Source organism: Vanellus vanellus, assembly GCF_965231255.1.
Source record: "Vanellus vanellus genome assembly, chromosome: 6".
NCBI classification, from domain to species: domain Eukaryota; kingdom Metazoa; phylum Chordata; class Aves; order Charadriiformes; family Charadriidae; genus Vanellus; species Vanellus vanellus.
Window position 1 is genome coordinate 35,462,285 of NC_138911.1, and position 16,378 is coordinate 35,478,662.

At 35.8% G+C, this 16,378-nt stretch overlaps 1 protein-coding gene across 1 annotated transcript in view; it reads left to right on the forward strand.

Moving 5' to 3' along the window:
- The window catches only part of FSIP1 (fibrous sheath interacting protein 1), a gene marked incomplete at both ends in the record, with an annotated part of 85,613 nt that overhangs the window by 10,346 nt on the left and 58,889 nt on the right, over positions 1-16,378 (forward strand). The window contains 3 exons of the mRNA XM_082485734.1: positions 1,395-1,495; positions 2,206-2,313; positions 8,930-9,094. Coding sequence (XP_082341860.1) covers positions 1,395-1,495; positions 2,206-2,313; positions 8,930-9,094 — 374 coding nt within the window. The remainder of the gene's footprint in view (positions 1-1,394; positions 1,496-2,205; positions 2,314-8,929; positions 9,095-16,378) is intronic.

Genomic DNA, 16,378 nt, shown 5'->3' on the forward strand with positions numbered 1-16,378 from the left:
AACTTGTATGCAAAATTTGTTGAGCTGCAGTGTCTCTTTTACTTAACCATAGCAATCTTCAGTGTATTCTTTGTCCCAGTGATCCATGTCTGTCCCTTCTTTACCTGAATGTTCTGAGATCTTCTGTATGACGGCTCCTGCTCAAAAATGCTTATTCTACAGTTAGAGAAAGAGGTTGCTTAAAAGTAATGTCTCATATATGTTGCATGTTATGTTGGTGTTTGGTGTGTTTTGCTCATTTCGGGATGCAACTTGTCATGTTTATATCAATTAGAAGATTCTTATATGGTCGAGTTCCTCGATAGATTCAATATGTTATCTAGTAATGTTAAAGATAGTTTAGGGTGCTTTCAGTAAACAGTTATGCATTTGAACTGTGGCAGCCTTTTCTGGTCAGATCCAACACCCCAGTCCTTTAAGGTTTACTTGCCATTTGAGAGTAAGTCTGATTGGTGAGAATGTTGCACATTTTTTTGCATAGTCTGTAAAAGGATGCAAATTGGGAATTTGCTTCCAATCTACTCACTCTGAAAAAGAGTTACTTGCACGTAAACTCCCATAGCCTATCTTCTGTTATCTAACATGTTAAATTGTGGGATTTTTGTAGGCAAATAAGCCACCCATTTTTAAAATCTCTACTTTCCAGAAAAGCAAAAACGTATCATGCCTACTCTGGAAGTAGTTTTTGAGACTTAGAAGTTGGTTGTATTTGCTTACACTTGTTATTTAATGTGATAATATTTGCTGTTCGTAAAGGAATTGCTGTTCTAAAACTGGTAAAAGTCTCTGAAAAACAGAATATGTGCCCATTTTTATATGATGGGTAGAAACCCATTGTTGAAAAAAACATACGTGTGATGTTGTCAGAATATCATGTGGCTGTTTAATAGCTTTACAGCTCTATGAGTTTTATTTTTAAACAAAATTTCTTTTATAAGCTGTGTTATATTAATATCAACTATATCATCTGTTCTTCAGCTGTTTTATTTTAAAAAATGTACTTGATATGTCTCCAAATAGTTCTGTGGTTTTCAAAAAAATTATTGTCTGGTTTTGTGCTGATGATAAAACTGAAACAATGATAGGGTTCGAAGGAATGCCGCGGCTTTTAAAGCCACCATGTTTAACATTTTTGAGGTCAGAAATCCAAAAGTATTTTAGCCTTTGCAACATTAAATGATCTCACATAATAAAAGCTTAAAAATGAGATTAGATTTTGACAATAGTTACGTTTTAAATATAACAGCATAGTTTAAATAATGAAATCAGTATATAAAAAGTTTGTCTATCCACTTTATATGTTTGTTAAAGATTTAAAGAGTATTGCTGTTATTACAGTTCTCTTTGAGTCAGAAAAGGAATGATCATAACAACTTTTATTCTTCAAACCTCAGATTCTCCAAGTGAATTAGAAACAACCGAATTTCTTAATCAAGCAGAAAAAATGCATAGCAAAAGTAAAAACAATCAGGATTTCATTAAAAAGAACATTGAGGTAAGCATTAAAGCATAAAATAACATTTTGTTAAATGTTAACTAAAGTATAGTATATAATTACTTCTGGAGACTTTTTTTTATCAGGAACATTAAAAGCTAATGAGGCATAAATAAAAAAAAATCTTGCTTTTCTGTTGTTTATGGCAGAGTATATATAAGATAGTTCTCATCTTGGATGCTCATATTGGTGGGGATAATACTGCTTCTATGTATTTGCTGAAGACTACTGGAAAACGAATTGTTCTGTTTGTGTCTGGACATAGCTTGTTTGAGGGAATATATTTCCTAAGACCTTCTTTAAATGTAGTTACTGTTAAGTTAAAGGAAGGAGTTCCTATGCATAGAAAAGAATAGGCATGCAGGTTGTTTATGTATAGCCTGCATGGGATCCTTATTTACAGAAGACTTCTTTCTGTCAGCAAATAGATGCCTTGATTTACATGCCCTTTTTTTCTGTGAAGACCTAGCAGCTATAATGATTTTTCATCCAATGAAAAATATCCACCCCCCTACTGTGTCAAAGACTGTTATAAGATTATCAATTTATTATATGTAGGCTGCTAGATTTTTCTGTCCGAGTGATAATTTGTATTATAACAATAAGCAAGATCTGGATGTAAATTTCGCAGAGTTTAAATACTTTATGCTGTTTGAGCTAAAGGAGTTCTAAAGTGTTGTTTTTTTTTTTTCTTTTTATAAATATTTCAGCTAGCAAAGAATTCAGGAAACCAGATTGTTATGCTTGAGGGAGAAAGGAAAAGGCTAATTGAACTATTGAAAGATACAGAAGATGGAATTGAATTGCAAGGTCTTGAGGTATGGCAACTTTAATTTGTTCTGTCCTGTTGTATTTGGCTTATTTTTACAGTAAATCTATATTTGATTTGGTTATAGTCCTACCATGAAGTAACCTACTGAGATAGGAGAGAAAAGCTGGAGAAATCCAATTGGCTTGGTCTCCAAGAATGAATTTGCATTGGCTTCTTTGTTCATTTACTAACACTTGGACAAGCCTGGGCTCAGAAAAACAGCAGAACTTAAAAGAAAAGCTAGGCATGGGTGGAAGGAGCCTTAGAAGCACACTCAGAGAAGATGATCTGGTTTCTCTGCATGAAATGTGAAGTTGTGGCCTATTAGTCTGTGTTGCTAGTGCTGTAGTCTCTGGTGGAAGGGCCAGCAACTACTTCAAAAAAACTCCCAAGACTTTTTTGAGGACATGAACTTCAGAATGCAGCAAGTGCGGGAAATACAGAATCAGAGTCATAGAATGGTTTGGGTTGGAAGGGACCTTAAAGATCACCTCATTCCAACCCCCCCTGCCATGGGCAGGGATACCTTCCACTACATCAGGTTACTCAAAGCCCCATCCAACCTGGCTTTGAACACTTCCAGTGATGAGGCATTCATATGCCTCATTCATCAGTATGCATTGATGAAACTTATGTGTCCATTCAGAAACATAACATGACATCTTTGTGTGGCTTCCAACTCACTCTGTCTTAAAAGTATGCAGAGGAGCCAAACTCTACTTAAGTATTAGACATTTATGCTTTAACATAATATTAAAGAGTGAGCATTCTGCATACTGCAGTGGATAGCAAGAGCTGAAGTAGATAAAAATACCTTTCCTCAGGGAGACTAAAAAAGAGTGTTTGATTGTCTCACCCATCACTGCTTCTCGAAGAGTCTGTGCCCTAGTAATGTGGAGACATCACATAGTCTTTTGATCTCCCAGTTACTAGGAGATAGACTTTATTTCTTACTGCTTTGAGGGGAATGTCACAGTGATTGAGTTCTTGGGGGCTCTGTTGTTTTACAGAAGTAATTATCAGGCTGTTAGGAAGGGAAGACAAAATTTGGTTTGAAAAATGAATAATACTAGAAACTTAGAGTACTTTTTAACTATATATGGTATTAAACATGCTAAAGATATGTGTTTGCATAGAATGAACATCCTCAAGCTACATAAACTTGATATAATGCTTCAAGAAACCTGCATTTTAATAAATAAGAAGAAATACTGGGAAAATGCTTGCTTTGTGTAAAGAAATTAGGTGACCTTTCTAATTTGTTATTCATTAACATGTACGTTGTGTTGTCTATACTAATGTTATGAAGTCTTTCACATTTGTAACTATACACTGAATCACAGTACTTAAGAACAAAGATGTGACCTTTGTGTAGAATGAAGAAAATATATCTGAGGTCCAGTTTCTGTTTAATTTATACAGCTAAAAATGATTTGGAGTAAATAATTTTTCAGTAGATTAAATAACAACATAGATGTGCGAGAAAGAAGCAAATGCAATGTGTTGGTTTTTGTTTGTTTTTTTTTAAATTCTCTCTTCCCATATGTTACTTCGACTTATTTTCTAATAAGGTGGTCAAGACATCCAAGAGGTGGTGCTCTTCATTACTCCTTTCTAAAATGTGTCTAAAATCCATCTTTACAAATGACTGTTTCAGGATATGGGGTTAGGAGGTGAGCTCAGGGTTTTCTTCATCTTAATCCAAACTGGTTATGGAAAGAGAACTAACCTACCCGTGGTTTGGGACATTAAACAAATCTGTAATTTACCCAACTTCAGTATGATTTCTAGGTTGAAACTTATTTGGTCCGTGATCCAAAACTTTTCTCTTTACTCTTGGGAAACTGGTAAATATACACTACGTTTTGGCATTTTCAGAGCTTTGTGGGGCAAATATAAGTGGAGTCTGTATCAGTCAGGAAAACCTGATGGACACATGACTAAAATTATATAAATGTGCAGTATTTTAACAGTAACTGTTCTTTCACAATTAGTAAGCTAAAGTAGAAGCACAGGAAACATAACCTTTGGCATGCAAAGGTTTAAAACTATCAGCACTTAAACAAATCACTCAGTTCTTGTGTTCATGAGATGAAAAACTTTGACTTCTGTAAAATTCCTCCAGTCTTCCTGTTGACCTGACATTTGTTCCCTTGCTTTACACAGAAAGCTTATTTAATTTTTTTGGACGTGAACACTGAGCTTACAGATTGATTTATTTATCTGTGTAAGATACACATCAGTTTATATCATTGCATAGAGATGTTTGACTTAGCTGACATAGTTTAGTATTAAAAAAAATGTAGTGGAAGGCTCTTTGGTCTAATGTTGATCTACTGGTTAGGAGAGTTCGTTTTTATTGTACTTGTAATTTGTTGCATATTAGAAGAACAAAGCTAAAGCTCACTGGATCATTATTTAATTGATCTTTTGCCCGTGCATTTAGGAAAAGATTCAAGGTATTCTATTAGATATGCTTGCAACAAGTTTGGCATTATAATGCCACATAAAGGTGAAAAGATGTTCAGCTGAAACAGCACTTGGTCCAGCCTTTGAATAAGAAGAAACTGTAGGGAGAGGGTTGTGGGGGTTTTGTTTATTTCTTTTTTGTTGTTTTTCTTCTCTTGTCAGAAAGGTTGGTATTTGATTAACAATATTGTCTCTTCTGTTCTTTTTTCCTGATCAAGGACATGTTTCAATTTGAGGAAATGGTCCTTCATTTGATAAACATCAGCATTTAAAGATGTGAAGATGTTTTAAACAGCCTTCTGTCAGTAAACATCATAGCTTTCTGACCTAGAGGTTTTTTTTAGAATTTATTATTTTACTGATTACAAAAGTCTTCTCTCACAATATGTAGTTATTGGGTTTTCTTTTACCTAGTGTCCTTCATGAAATTTAGAAGCAGATATGCAGAATAGCTAATGCAAATTGTGACTAGCAATGTGTACCTTTTTTTTGTACCAATTCTCAAGGCATCAAGGCAATGGAAAAGTATACCATTTATCCAAATTTTGCATTTGGCACATGTCACTATCATATGGGCATGTATTTACAGAGATTTTACTATTTATATCAGATACTAAATAGATCACGACACAGGCATGTGTGTTGCTGTATGTTCTTGATTCAGTGGATGAGAATGGGAATAGTAATTAGTGGGTTAGTCTAGTCTGTACTAGATCATCTCTTTAAAGAAAACAGCTCCTAAATCTACTGCCAAAGTAGAAGAAAAGTAAGGATAATACTTAGTTACTTAAACCTGTCTAGTCTGTCTTCCTCTCCCACATTTGAATTATATAATGGGTGAGGCATTTCCTGTGGCTGCTTTGTAACAAAGATCACGAGGAAATTATCAGCTAATGAGTAATCTAGGCTGCTTGAAGTTGGCCCAGGTAACTGTCCAGCTGATGACCACTTTCATCTTACTTCATTCTGACTTATAAAAAGCTGGTGCAAGCACATTGGCTAAAGTAATGTTTTGGAGGTTATCAATCAAGGCAGAGCTGGCTATGCTGTATGAATTCCTCTGTATAATGTAATGTGGATTAGACAACTTAGACTCGTACTACTAAATATGTCAAACGTCCAAACAGCACTTCTCACTTTTTTAAAAAAGTGTTTTATGAGTATTTAGAATAGTTTAGAAGTACATAGTCATGCTAATCTAATTGTCAAAGCTGCAGGGGTATAATTTGTTTCAGATGTGCCACAGTAATAAGCACTGACTGCTGTTATAAAAGTATTGTTCTGAGTTAACACACGGGAAACATTGACAGGACAGAAGCTTATTTTCCAAGTGAAGCCATCTTGAAAATACAAAAGAGAATGTGTGAGTCTATTTAACCCCGGAGTAAAGCGACTACTGGAGTAATTTGGATTCTTGGAGCATGGGATATAGACACTGAGCTGTGGCTAATGAGCCCAGTTGCAGTTTAACTGACTCCTGTAGAGTCATTTCAGTGTGTTCACGCTCTGCTCTTCAGTGTCTGATTTGAGGGTGGTCAACATGGCACAAGTGTAGTACTGCATTGGATACTTATGTTATGATGGTTACTGTATCACCTGGACAGATGCTTCCACAAAGCTGGCAAGCTTCTAGAGACATTTCTGAGTGGTTCTTCTGGGGTCAGGTCATGTCTGGTCAGGCTTACTAGTTGTGCATCATACTTGTATGAGAAAACATTAGAAGAACTGATTTTGATTCACCAAAGAGATGACTTTTTTTTTTTTTTAAATGTAGTACGGAGTTAATTTATGACAGGTGTTTGGGGTATGCTTTTTTTCTTTTTGCAATTGGTGTGCTTTAGGGTAATGGGGATGAACCAGGGATGAACCAGGGATGACCTCACAGCACTGGTATTGTAATTGGAAGCTCCTCTTGTGTGGATGGGGCTGCTTGAGTAGCCAGAGGACTAATCTGGAAGCTGTAAAGGAGTGGTGGACATGAATCCCTTGCAAGACAGATGTTGAAGTCTAGGGCAAGTGCTGGCCCTCTTCTGTTAGGAAAAAGAAAGAAAACCAGCAATATACTCTTGTGCTCCCCTGCATCCCTGCCCTGCCCTTCTGAGGTCCTACCTGCTGTCTCTTTGTGGTCAGGGCAGAGGCATAATCTGCTAGTGTCATTCTCAGTGAATCGCGGTCGTGCAGACACTTCTTCCGGGAGTGTGAGACAGGACTGCCAGCTTGCTGTGGAGAACCTGCATCTGTTTGTGAATATGAACTCATTTGTTTGGGTTAGGTGGGCCAAGCTCATTCATAATATGCAACTGTCTGTAGTAGGAGCACATATTCATATTGGTTCGTCAGGTGTTGCTGCTATAAAGAGGAAAAAGTCATTTAAATCACGATCAGGAAAAGAACTCTACGCTTTCTGTCTCTCCCAGTGTTTCTGTGGTAACATACCGGGCCTCTAGAAGGGCAGCAGCTACACACCTCAGAGCATTTCCTTTGCTTTCCTGTGGATGTCTTGTTTTCTTCTTTGGTGATATATTGCAAGTGTCACATTACATCTCATACCCTCGTTTGGAGATTTGGCTCCAGGTGGTTTCTGCCATGGCATCAACCTCTACAGTTTCATTTCAAGTCTGGTTTTGGTCAGGCTTTCCCTCTTTTCGACTCCTTATCAGATGGAAAGTGGTTTTCCTTTTAGACATAGCTGCTGGTTGTATTTCCTTCTTTGACTTGCACGGGAGTCTGTTACTTCCATTTCCTTCAGAGAACAATAGTGAGTAGTGTATTATGTTCCACTTTATTTGGACTTCTAATGTGCTGCTGTGGAGGTGTGATTGAGTGTGTACCAGAATAGATGTCTGCATTTGGTGCCAGACTTTGAGATGCAAGTTCATTGGGGGAGTTGGACAAGATATGTTCAGTGTAGTTGAGAACATCTCACTTTTATGCCTGTTGACTTGCATTTATCATTTTTAAAAGCAAAAAGTATCTTGCTGTCTAAAGTTTGCTATACGATCAACTCGCTGTACAGTTCCTTGGGCTTAAGCTGTAATAAGGTGTCTCAAGAGTAAGTGTGCAAACAAGCAGTGCTGAGATGCATAACAGAAGTGATTTAGGATGATGTTGAGGACAGTTCTAGTGCAGTTTCTGAAGGCTGTGCTTTTCCACTTCAATATTAGCATTGAAAATGTGAGCTTATAGCATGTTTGTTATGTTTTCTGTCTTAGAACTGGTGGATCTATGTCTGCCAGATGCTTTCCTCTCTATCCTCTGCACTATCTTGCAAAGGAACACGACTTTCCTAAAATTTATTTTCATGTCAGTAGCATCAGAAAGTGATGTTTACTGTGCAGTGCTGGACAGCAAGATCTATATGCAAGTTAGACTGTGACAAGCAGTTACTCCTTCAAAAGGGAGCTGGGACTGTTATATTGAACAAACAGAGAAACCGCAACAAGGGAAGAGTTTGCATCCATGGAAGTGAGCTGCGATAGGCATGGCATGGCATGGCATAAGACTGTTTTAAAGGTTTGACTGACTTGGCTAAGAGGCTATAAAGTGAGATGCATCATTAAGAAAAAGGGGTCAGCTATGCAAAGCACTTCTCTTAGGCATAAAGAGAACTTGATCAAGGGAGCTGTATAACCTTCAGAAGAATGGATGGGGAACTTGGGAGTTGCCTGATTGCTCTTTGGCCAGCTGGCAGGAGAAGCATCTTGCTTTAAGCAATTTTATTTCAAGGCTTCTGAGTGGCTAGTCAGTGAGAACACAGGCTTTGGACTTTTATAAAAATAAGTAAAATAATAGAAGTCATCTGTTTAGGTTAACACAACACCTTTTTTGGTAGTACATTTTAACAATGCATGTAGATGCATGGGCTTTCTAGTAATAAAATTAAATATACATATTTTAAGTCCATTTAAATTGCTGCTTGGTTATATTTAAAAATTAAAAATGTATGCCTGTCATTGTTCTGTCCATACCTGCTTTTGAGTGTGCATGGTAGATGAATATTGGCAGATTTCAGCTATATAACATGATGGATGAAAACTTACATTTTATTTTTAAGTACAGTTTATTTGAAAAATGTATATACTTGATGTGTAACTGCCTTTATAGTCTGTTTCCTTTGGGAATGAGGATTAAATATTTTCTGTATCTTTCAATAGGAGGATGTATCTGGCTGGCTAACACCAGGAGAAGGGTACACACCTGAACCAATGGAATTTCATCACCTCAATGAGATAGATCTTAAGCTTCAAGTGCTACTATCCAATGGGGATTTTTCTGCGATTTCTAGCTCTTGCTCAAAACCTCCAAGCCAGATTTATCAGGTATATTACAGAACAGAGCTTTTGTTGCAGATTTCTCCTTTGAAGCGTGTTTTGAGAACCGATGTAAATGAAAATACAGCATGTGTCTGTACTTGTATTTTTTGCATTTTTCCTCAGGTACCTTCCTTTTGTTCTCAAAGTGTATGTGTTAAAGGAGGAAGTGATATCTTTGGCTGGAGAAATCATACTGAAAAATAGTTTGTTGCTATTTTGAGTGGTATATAATTCAAGGACTGTCCTGTTTTTAATATTTGTTGATTCCACGCTTTCAACAAAAAATTTCATATGCAGGAATTGGTAACTCAGATATTTTTAACTGTGTGAGGGCCTCAGTGGTTTTGTCAGCATGGTGACACATTACCCATGATAATTCATCTTTGGGAATTAGAATTGAGTTTCTTCTTACCTCAGGATTCCAGAAGTGCCTCTTCATTTATGATCTGAAAGGTAAAGCAATTACTGATAAGCAATGTTAAAGACTGTAGAAAATAAACTGAAATTGTTTGTCCCTTGTTTTTAATGGCCTTTGTCTTTTTCCCTTGCCAGCAGTATTAAGAACCCTTGGGGTCTCAGACTTGAGAAATAATTGTTTGAATTCTGTACATAGAAGATACCAATTTATCCCATGCCCCAATAATGTTGCCCCTGATATAATGGGGGAAATTCAACAAAAAATACCGTAATTCCTATTTTGCACTAATTTGCACAAAAAATGTTTACTTCTGTAAAATTTACAGTTTATAGCCAGAGGCTCTGTAAGAGTGTACGGTGGCAAAATTGTTTTCAGTTACCAGTGTATGAGAAACATCTCTTTGAATGGCTAAAATAACTGTGGAATTTTTTTTTCTTTTTCTAAAGAGCACATTAATGTCATTTTTTGTATCGATTTCTTTCTGAACTTCATGTTTTGTTTTGCCTATAGTAGTATTTTCTTTTGCTCTGACCGTTCCAGAGGAGTCACGTTTTGATGTTGATCATTTACCAAGTGGGATTTAATGTGTGAAACAGCGACTCCCTCTAGTGGGTAATTACTTACGCAAATACAGTTGTTACCCAGTAACTTGAGGTTCATGGACCCGAGCTTGCCAATGAGTGCTGGATCTTGTGTTCACTGTTGAGAGACATCAGCTTGAAATCAGAGCGACTGCCTAGGATCATGAACGCTCTCTTTGGGAACGTTTGTCCAAGTGGTTGTTCTTGTTTCCTTTTCAGGTAAAAGCTTGGAAGTATTTGAATGGACACTTGCATTTATGTCTATGCTTGTTGAAAAGTAATGCATTATCTTTTTAAGTAATATTAAACTTCACCACCAAAAAGAGATAGTTTCTATAAATTACGCTTCATTAGTGAAAAGCAGTTGCCCTTCATTGTTGTTTTGCAGCATGTAAAGGGCTTTCAGACATTGTAGTTCCAGGAAACACAGAGGATTCCATTCGTCGTTTATTGTTTTGTTCAGGTAAACACGTGAGTCATTTTAATGAAAACTACCAAAGAATAGGACTATTTAAAGGTGGTTTTCTAAATGTAGAGAAAGAGCTAAACAGAATAAGTTGAAGTGAGTAGGAGGCTTTAGTTATTTAAAACTGTATTTAGAAGGACACTAATCGCATAAATGCAAAACTAATTAAAAAAAATAACAACAAAACAAACAACAAAAGCAAACCCTCCTGCTCTGCAGCTATCTAATTCATTTCCAGGTGTCTTCATTTCCAGGTGTCTTACTCCAAAATCCTGTAGGTGCTTTCATTCCTGCTTCTCTGGCATCCAGGGCTGTTTCTCTCAGCAGAGGACAGGGTGTCAGCAGTTTCATTTTTATACAGACTTTAGGCAAATGAGTATTAAGTTTTTCATGAAGCCTCATTTGGTAGGTGCAATCTAATTGCATCTGGCACTGTGACATGACTGGGCTTATTTATATTTACATAGAATTTCAGCTGCAATTTATTTTTTTTTGAAATGGTAACTGGAGGAGAAAATAGTTGTCTCAACTTTCAGGAACTTGACTGCTTACTGTGGAAGATTTGTACCAGGTCTAACCCTTAGTCCTATGTTCTTGGTTATTTTTGTTTTGGTAGGTGAAAAAAATCACTTTTCATTTCATACATAGCAATAACAACAGGTTGAGTTCTGAATTTGGTTATGCGAATTCATTCTCAACAACTTTTGTTTTCAAATTCCTGTAACAGTTGCTTTTTCAAAAAATCAGGAAGTAACATGCAGCAGTATCTGAGAAATCAGTGACTATTTTGAGTTTTGAAGGCTGTCAAAAGGCGTGAAAAATGACTTTTTTTTTTTTTCACAAGTAGTTGTTCTCAGTTCATTGTTGCTCATGGTCTTTTTAAAACAGCCTTGGTTATCACAATCAATATCCCCTAATCTTGTTGAATTTGCTTTTTAAAAAACATTATTATTCTTGAAGCATCAGTTCTGAGATCAGAAGAGAGGTGTATCACAGAGCAATATCAGAATTCTTTGTAATGAATGCCTTCTGGAACCTGATCAAAGGCAACTGATACCTACCCAGAAAGGGTCTGAAGAAATTAATTGAAAATCTTGTTTTGTGACATGTTAGCATGAATGCTGCATGTAAGACCAGGCAGTAAGAGCTCTGGTTGTCTGCCCCTTGTTGGATTTACTTTCAAGTGTTTAATCACAAGATTTTAAATTGTTTCTTCAGGTGACCACAGCAACTAAATGAAGTAAACTAGCTATCAGGCTGTTATCCTCTGTAAAACCAGTTATAAGTGGGGCACATTTAACTTACTAATAGAGTGAATTAAATATACAGGAATTACTTTATTTATTAACCCTCACACATATTCTCTAAGCATTGTGAGAGACAAAGTATTCATTGGTGAGACTGGGTATCTGTAGTGTTCAAAACCAATAGTGATAATCTGGTATTGTTGAAGTTTCGGATAAGTTTCTATTGATTTCTTTTATTCAGAGTTTTAGATTAGATTTTATCACTACTACTCACGTAACTGAGGTCAATTCTGTAAACTTAATTGCTAGATGAAGATGTTGGCACAGATGCTATGGAAAGCAAATTTGAACACACTACAATATTTGTTTCTTAGAAGTTGGTGTTTTTTTTTAAATCAAGGTGCCGGGACAGGGCTTAAAAAAAAAATCCTGAAAGTACAGAATTCATTTTGAATGTGTCTAGTTGTTACAGGAGACAAGGCTAATTTGGAGCATGGATGTCCTTTCATTTGGAGAAGAGACTGATTTCAGTGACATTAATCTTGCTTCTAAAAATCAGTGCTTAAATTCTTTCTGATTTCCATGGGATGTGGATTTCATCTGTTGTGGTTGAGTAGGGTATTATGCATTAGTGATAGGGAACATAAGGAAAAATTGTTAGTGTGTAAATCATCTGCTTGGATTTTCATTCAGAATTTTAGAAGTAAAAACAAAATTAGCTTAGAGTTGCATATCATAAAGCTGCTTCTTTTTCTTGCAAGAATTGCATTAGATACAACTTTGGAAATGCAAACACTTAATCGCCACTGGCTCAATGGGAGAGCTGCTTTCTGCCACTGATAGTTACTTTGGCAGGATATAGGAACTATGCTCTAACTCTGAAATCTTTAACAACTGGCTTTAATTATCCTACAGTACCATAGTTGAGCTGTTACAGAGGAGCATACAGATTCATCTTTTTGTGCAATGAGTCCAGCTGGATTCAGAATGCTTTTCCATGACTAACGTTCTCTTTTACATGAAGTTGTTTCAGAACTGTAATTCTCTCTGAAACATTTCTTTGTTCTGGTGCCAACTAAATTAAATAATTAAAAATGCTTCTGTCTTACTTAGTATTTTTGGGGAAGAACAAATTAAGTTGAATGTGATCCTGGAAAAGACAGGAAAATGGTAGGATGAAGAATATGAAATATAAGACTGTGTGGGATCAATACAGTTACCAGCTTGAAAACTGGAAAACTACCTGAAAATAAAAGGAAATGGAGATGGTGTTTAAAGAAACAATAATATCTGTCTGCTTGGTTGTCTTATAAAGATAATTACTTCAGTGTTGTGTATTACCTTGATGAGTTCTTTCATACCTGATTGGGTGTCTTTTATCAGAAAAATATTCCATTTTTCAATTATAGCAGTAGACTATACTTAACAGTTTAAAACTAAATAAATACTCAAAATGATACAAAATTCTGAAGATACAATAATGTTTCAATTAACAAACTTTGATAGCCTATACTCTGTGTCTGCACTTCACCAAAACAGATGATTTTGACAGGTATCTCTATTTCATGGCATGGTTAGAAGCAGGTTAGTAAGCTAATCAGCCAGTTTTGTGGCTCAAGAAGATTGTATGACACTAGTATCTTTCATTAGGTAGGATTCTGGTTTTATTTATTTATAGAATTTTGGAGAAAAGGAAGTACAGCAAATAATTTTAGCCATTTATCCAATACTGGATATTTCTCGTTTGCATTAGGACTGTTACAGCTTTGGCTGTTGCGAAGTACTATGTAACTTAGTTTTATTTTCAGCCTCATCTTTAAGATTTTTAGATCTTTGTTAAACTCAAATGGACTTCCACTACCTACACAGGCTGTATAATTGAAACATAAAATGTTTTGAAGCGTTTGAAACATTGACAATAAAATGTTTTCTGTGATATTATACTTCCTATGTTTATTTCAAGAAATCTTGAGAAAAATATTAAAATATTAAAAAATCAGTAAGTGGCAAAAAGTCTTAACTTTGCTCATATGGTGTGAGTTCTGATCAGTTACTATTGAGGGATAAGAGAAATGAGGCTGTAAGAGCTACTTCTATGAAAGCAGCAGCTTAATGCTCCATAGTGGTCGGATTACGGAACACTGTGAAAGGAATTCATAGGGAACAATTATGAAAGGAACTCAGAATGAAACAGAAAATGTCACTGTGCTGCTGTAGACATCTGTAGTGCACCATATAGCTTGGCTATTGTGCAGTGTGGTCCCTGGATCTCATAACCAGTATGGAAAAAATGGAAAACTGGTTACCAGAATACTCAGAAGCGTAGAATGGCTTCTATGCAAGGATTGAGTTACACAGAGTTTGAAAAAAGGAGTAAGAGGGAATGTGATTGAAGTGTGCAAAACCATGTTGATCAGAGAGAGAGTAAATAGTAACAAATTTTTTTACCATCTCGTCTAAATAGAATTATATCAGTTGTGGATGTTGATGTTGATGTTGGTGAAGTGTTGAAACAAGTGATTTTTACTTCTGTTTTCTGGTAAATGTTCATAGTTCAAGTTTTATCCAGCATCCAGCACTCTCCGATAAGAATTGGTTAGGTGTCATGGGAGAGATCAATATTCAGGAAAAGTTTATGGAGAATAAAGTTGTCATGTTTATCCCAGTTAAGAATTTCTTTTGATAGAACAATATTGTCTTACTAGAGGAGCAACCAGGCCTGAAATCATACTGCATGTGATAAAAGAAAAAATAACTTACAATACATAGTTTTCCTAAAGTTTGAAAAGGTTGCTCATAAGTGCTTGCTACAGCTGGGCTGCCTGTAAAATGAAACGTGTATGCCTGAAATTGTTTGAAAGACTGGGACAGAGGACTGCATAAAGCTCTGCTTCAGAAATGTGTGTGGAAAAGAGAGTAAAAATTTGAAGATAGTACCTTTTTTGATTTTTATGACTCCTCTCACTGTCACCTTTAAATCTAGCTGGTGCTGCAGCAATAATAACGTCAGAGATGCTGTTTGCAGTTTTAGCTCTGTTCTTCATTGAAGGCTGAGTTCATATAAAAATATGAACCAGTAGTCCATGGATACAAACCCCACAATAAAATACTGGGTAGTTTAATATAGTATTTAGTGAATTCTCAGTACTACTAGCTGCATATTCTTATAGGTGTATCCATAACGTTGCTTTTTAAAACAAGTCGTAACTACAGCTCTGATCCATGCTGAGCGCTATCTGCTCACATAGCAATGTCTCTATATATGGACAGATCAAAAGATTGCATTGAGAAATGTAATTGCAGAAATAGCTATAACTTTTTTTTTTTTTTTTAAAGAAATACGATGTCATCATCTTCCTCATCGCCCTTCTATGAAAAATTTCACTTGTATTAAAATCACTGGAAGGACAAAGCCGTGTAAAAAATCAATTCCTCTTATTAGTGGGAGCTTCAGTTATACTTTGAGCTGCTTTGACAACTCAATATTTATATTGCAGATATACAGGTCATATCCTTGTTTCGTGTATTAATAAACACAGGTTTAAAAGTCCTTTGTTTTTTTTATGTTCTGTATAGATATCAGTCATGCAGATTTCTTACCATTGGGTAAGAATTGGCATCATATTGAATTAAAAAAAACTTCTAAAACCCTTCTCTCTGTGTTTAGAAGCCTAGCTTTAGACACTCAGTATTAAGAATTTGGCTTTAGGTGGCCCACATTAAAATTCAGGCCAGTTTCGAGGGTCTAGTCATTAACAGGTGGTGCTGTTTATATCTCTCTCTGTTATAGGAAAATTTACTGGCATTGTACTGTCAGCTATTGCTGACTGTAAATATATATTCAAAGATTTGCACAGTGTTAAAATAAGTTTATTTTCAAGCAACTAATAATTTGGTTTAAATGTCAGAACTCACAGATTTGTTTGATGTTTAGAAAAAGTTGTTTACAGATGCTCGCAGTTTCTTATATCTTGTAATTGAGAAATTTTCCATTCAATGTTAAATTGCAAAGGTTGTTTTTCTTTCCAATTAGACACGCTACTTGAAATTCTTTTCCTTGTGTGTGTTTATTAAGATTCCTTGAGCCACTTCTGAAAATAAGATTAAATTGTTGCTCATGTTCCTTTGGGTTGAATTGACTAACAAATTTGGGGTTTTTTGTTGTTGTTGTTTTTTCCCTCTAACATTATTTGGATTCCTTGGGTTCTTCTACAGGATCTTTGGTTTGCAGAGAAAGCCCTTTTTTTTTCCATTTACAATATAACTTTGTTGTTTTGCCAATACTTGTCATTCTTAATGATCTAAATTACATGTAATATTGAACCTTGAATGTATTCAGGACTGACACAAACTTAAGAATCTGATCCAAAGCTGCTGACGGATGTGAGAATGTGTAACCCAAATCTTTAATAATTGTTGTGCATCTAACTCCAACTTAGAAGAGAGGGTTATTTCTCATTTACCATGATATCTAGTAAATAAAACCTACAGTCATTTCAGTTCAATTCTTCCTTTCCCTTCTGGCCTAATTCTGATCCCAGGAGGAAGCTTTGAACCCCTAATTTAGTCTCCCCGATT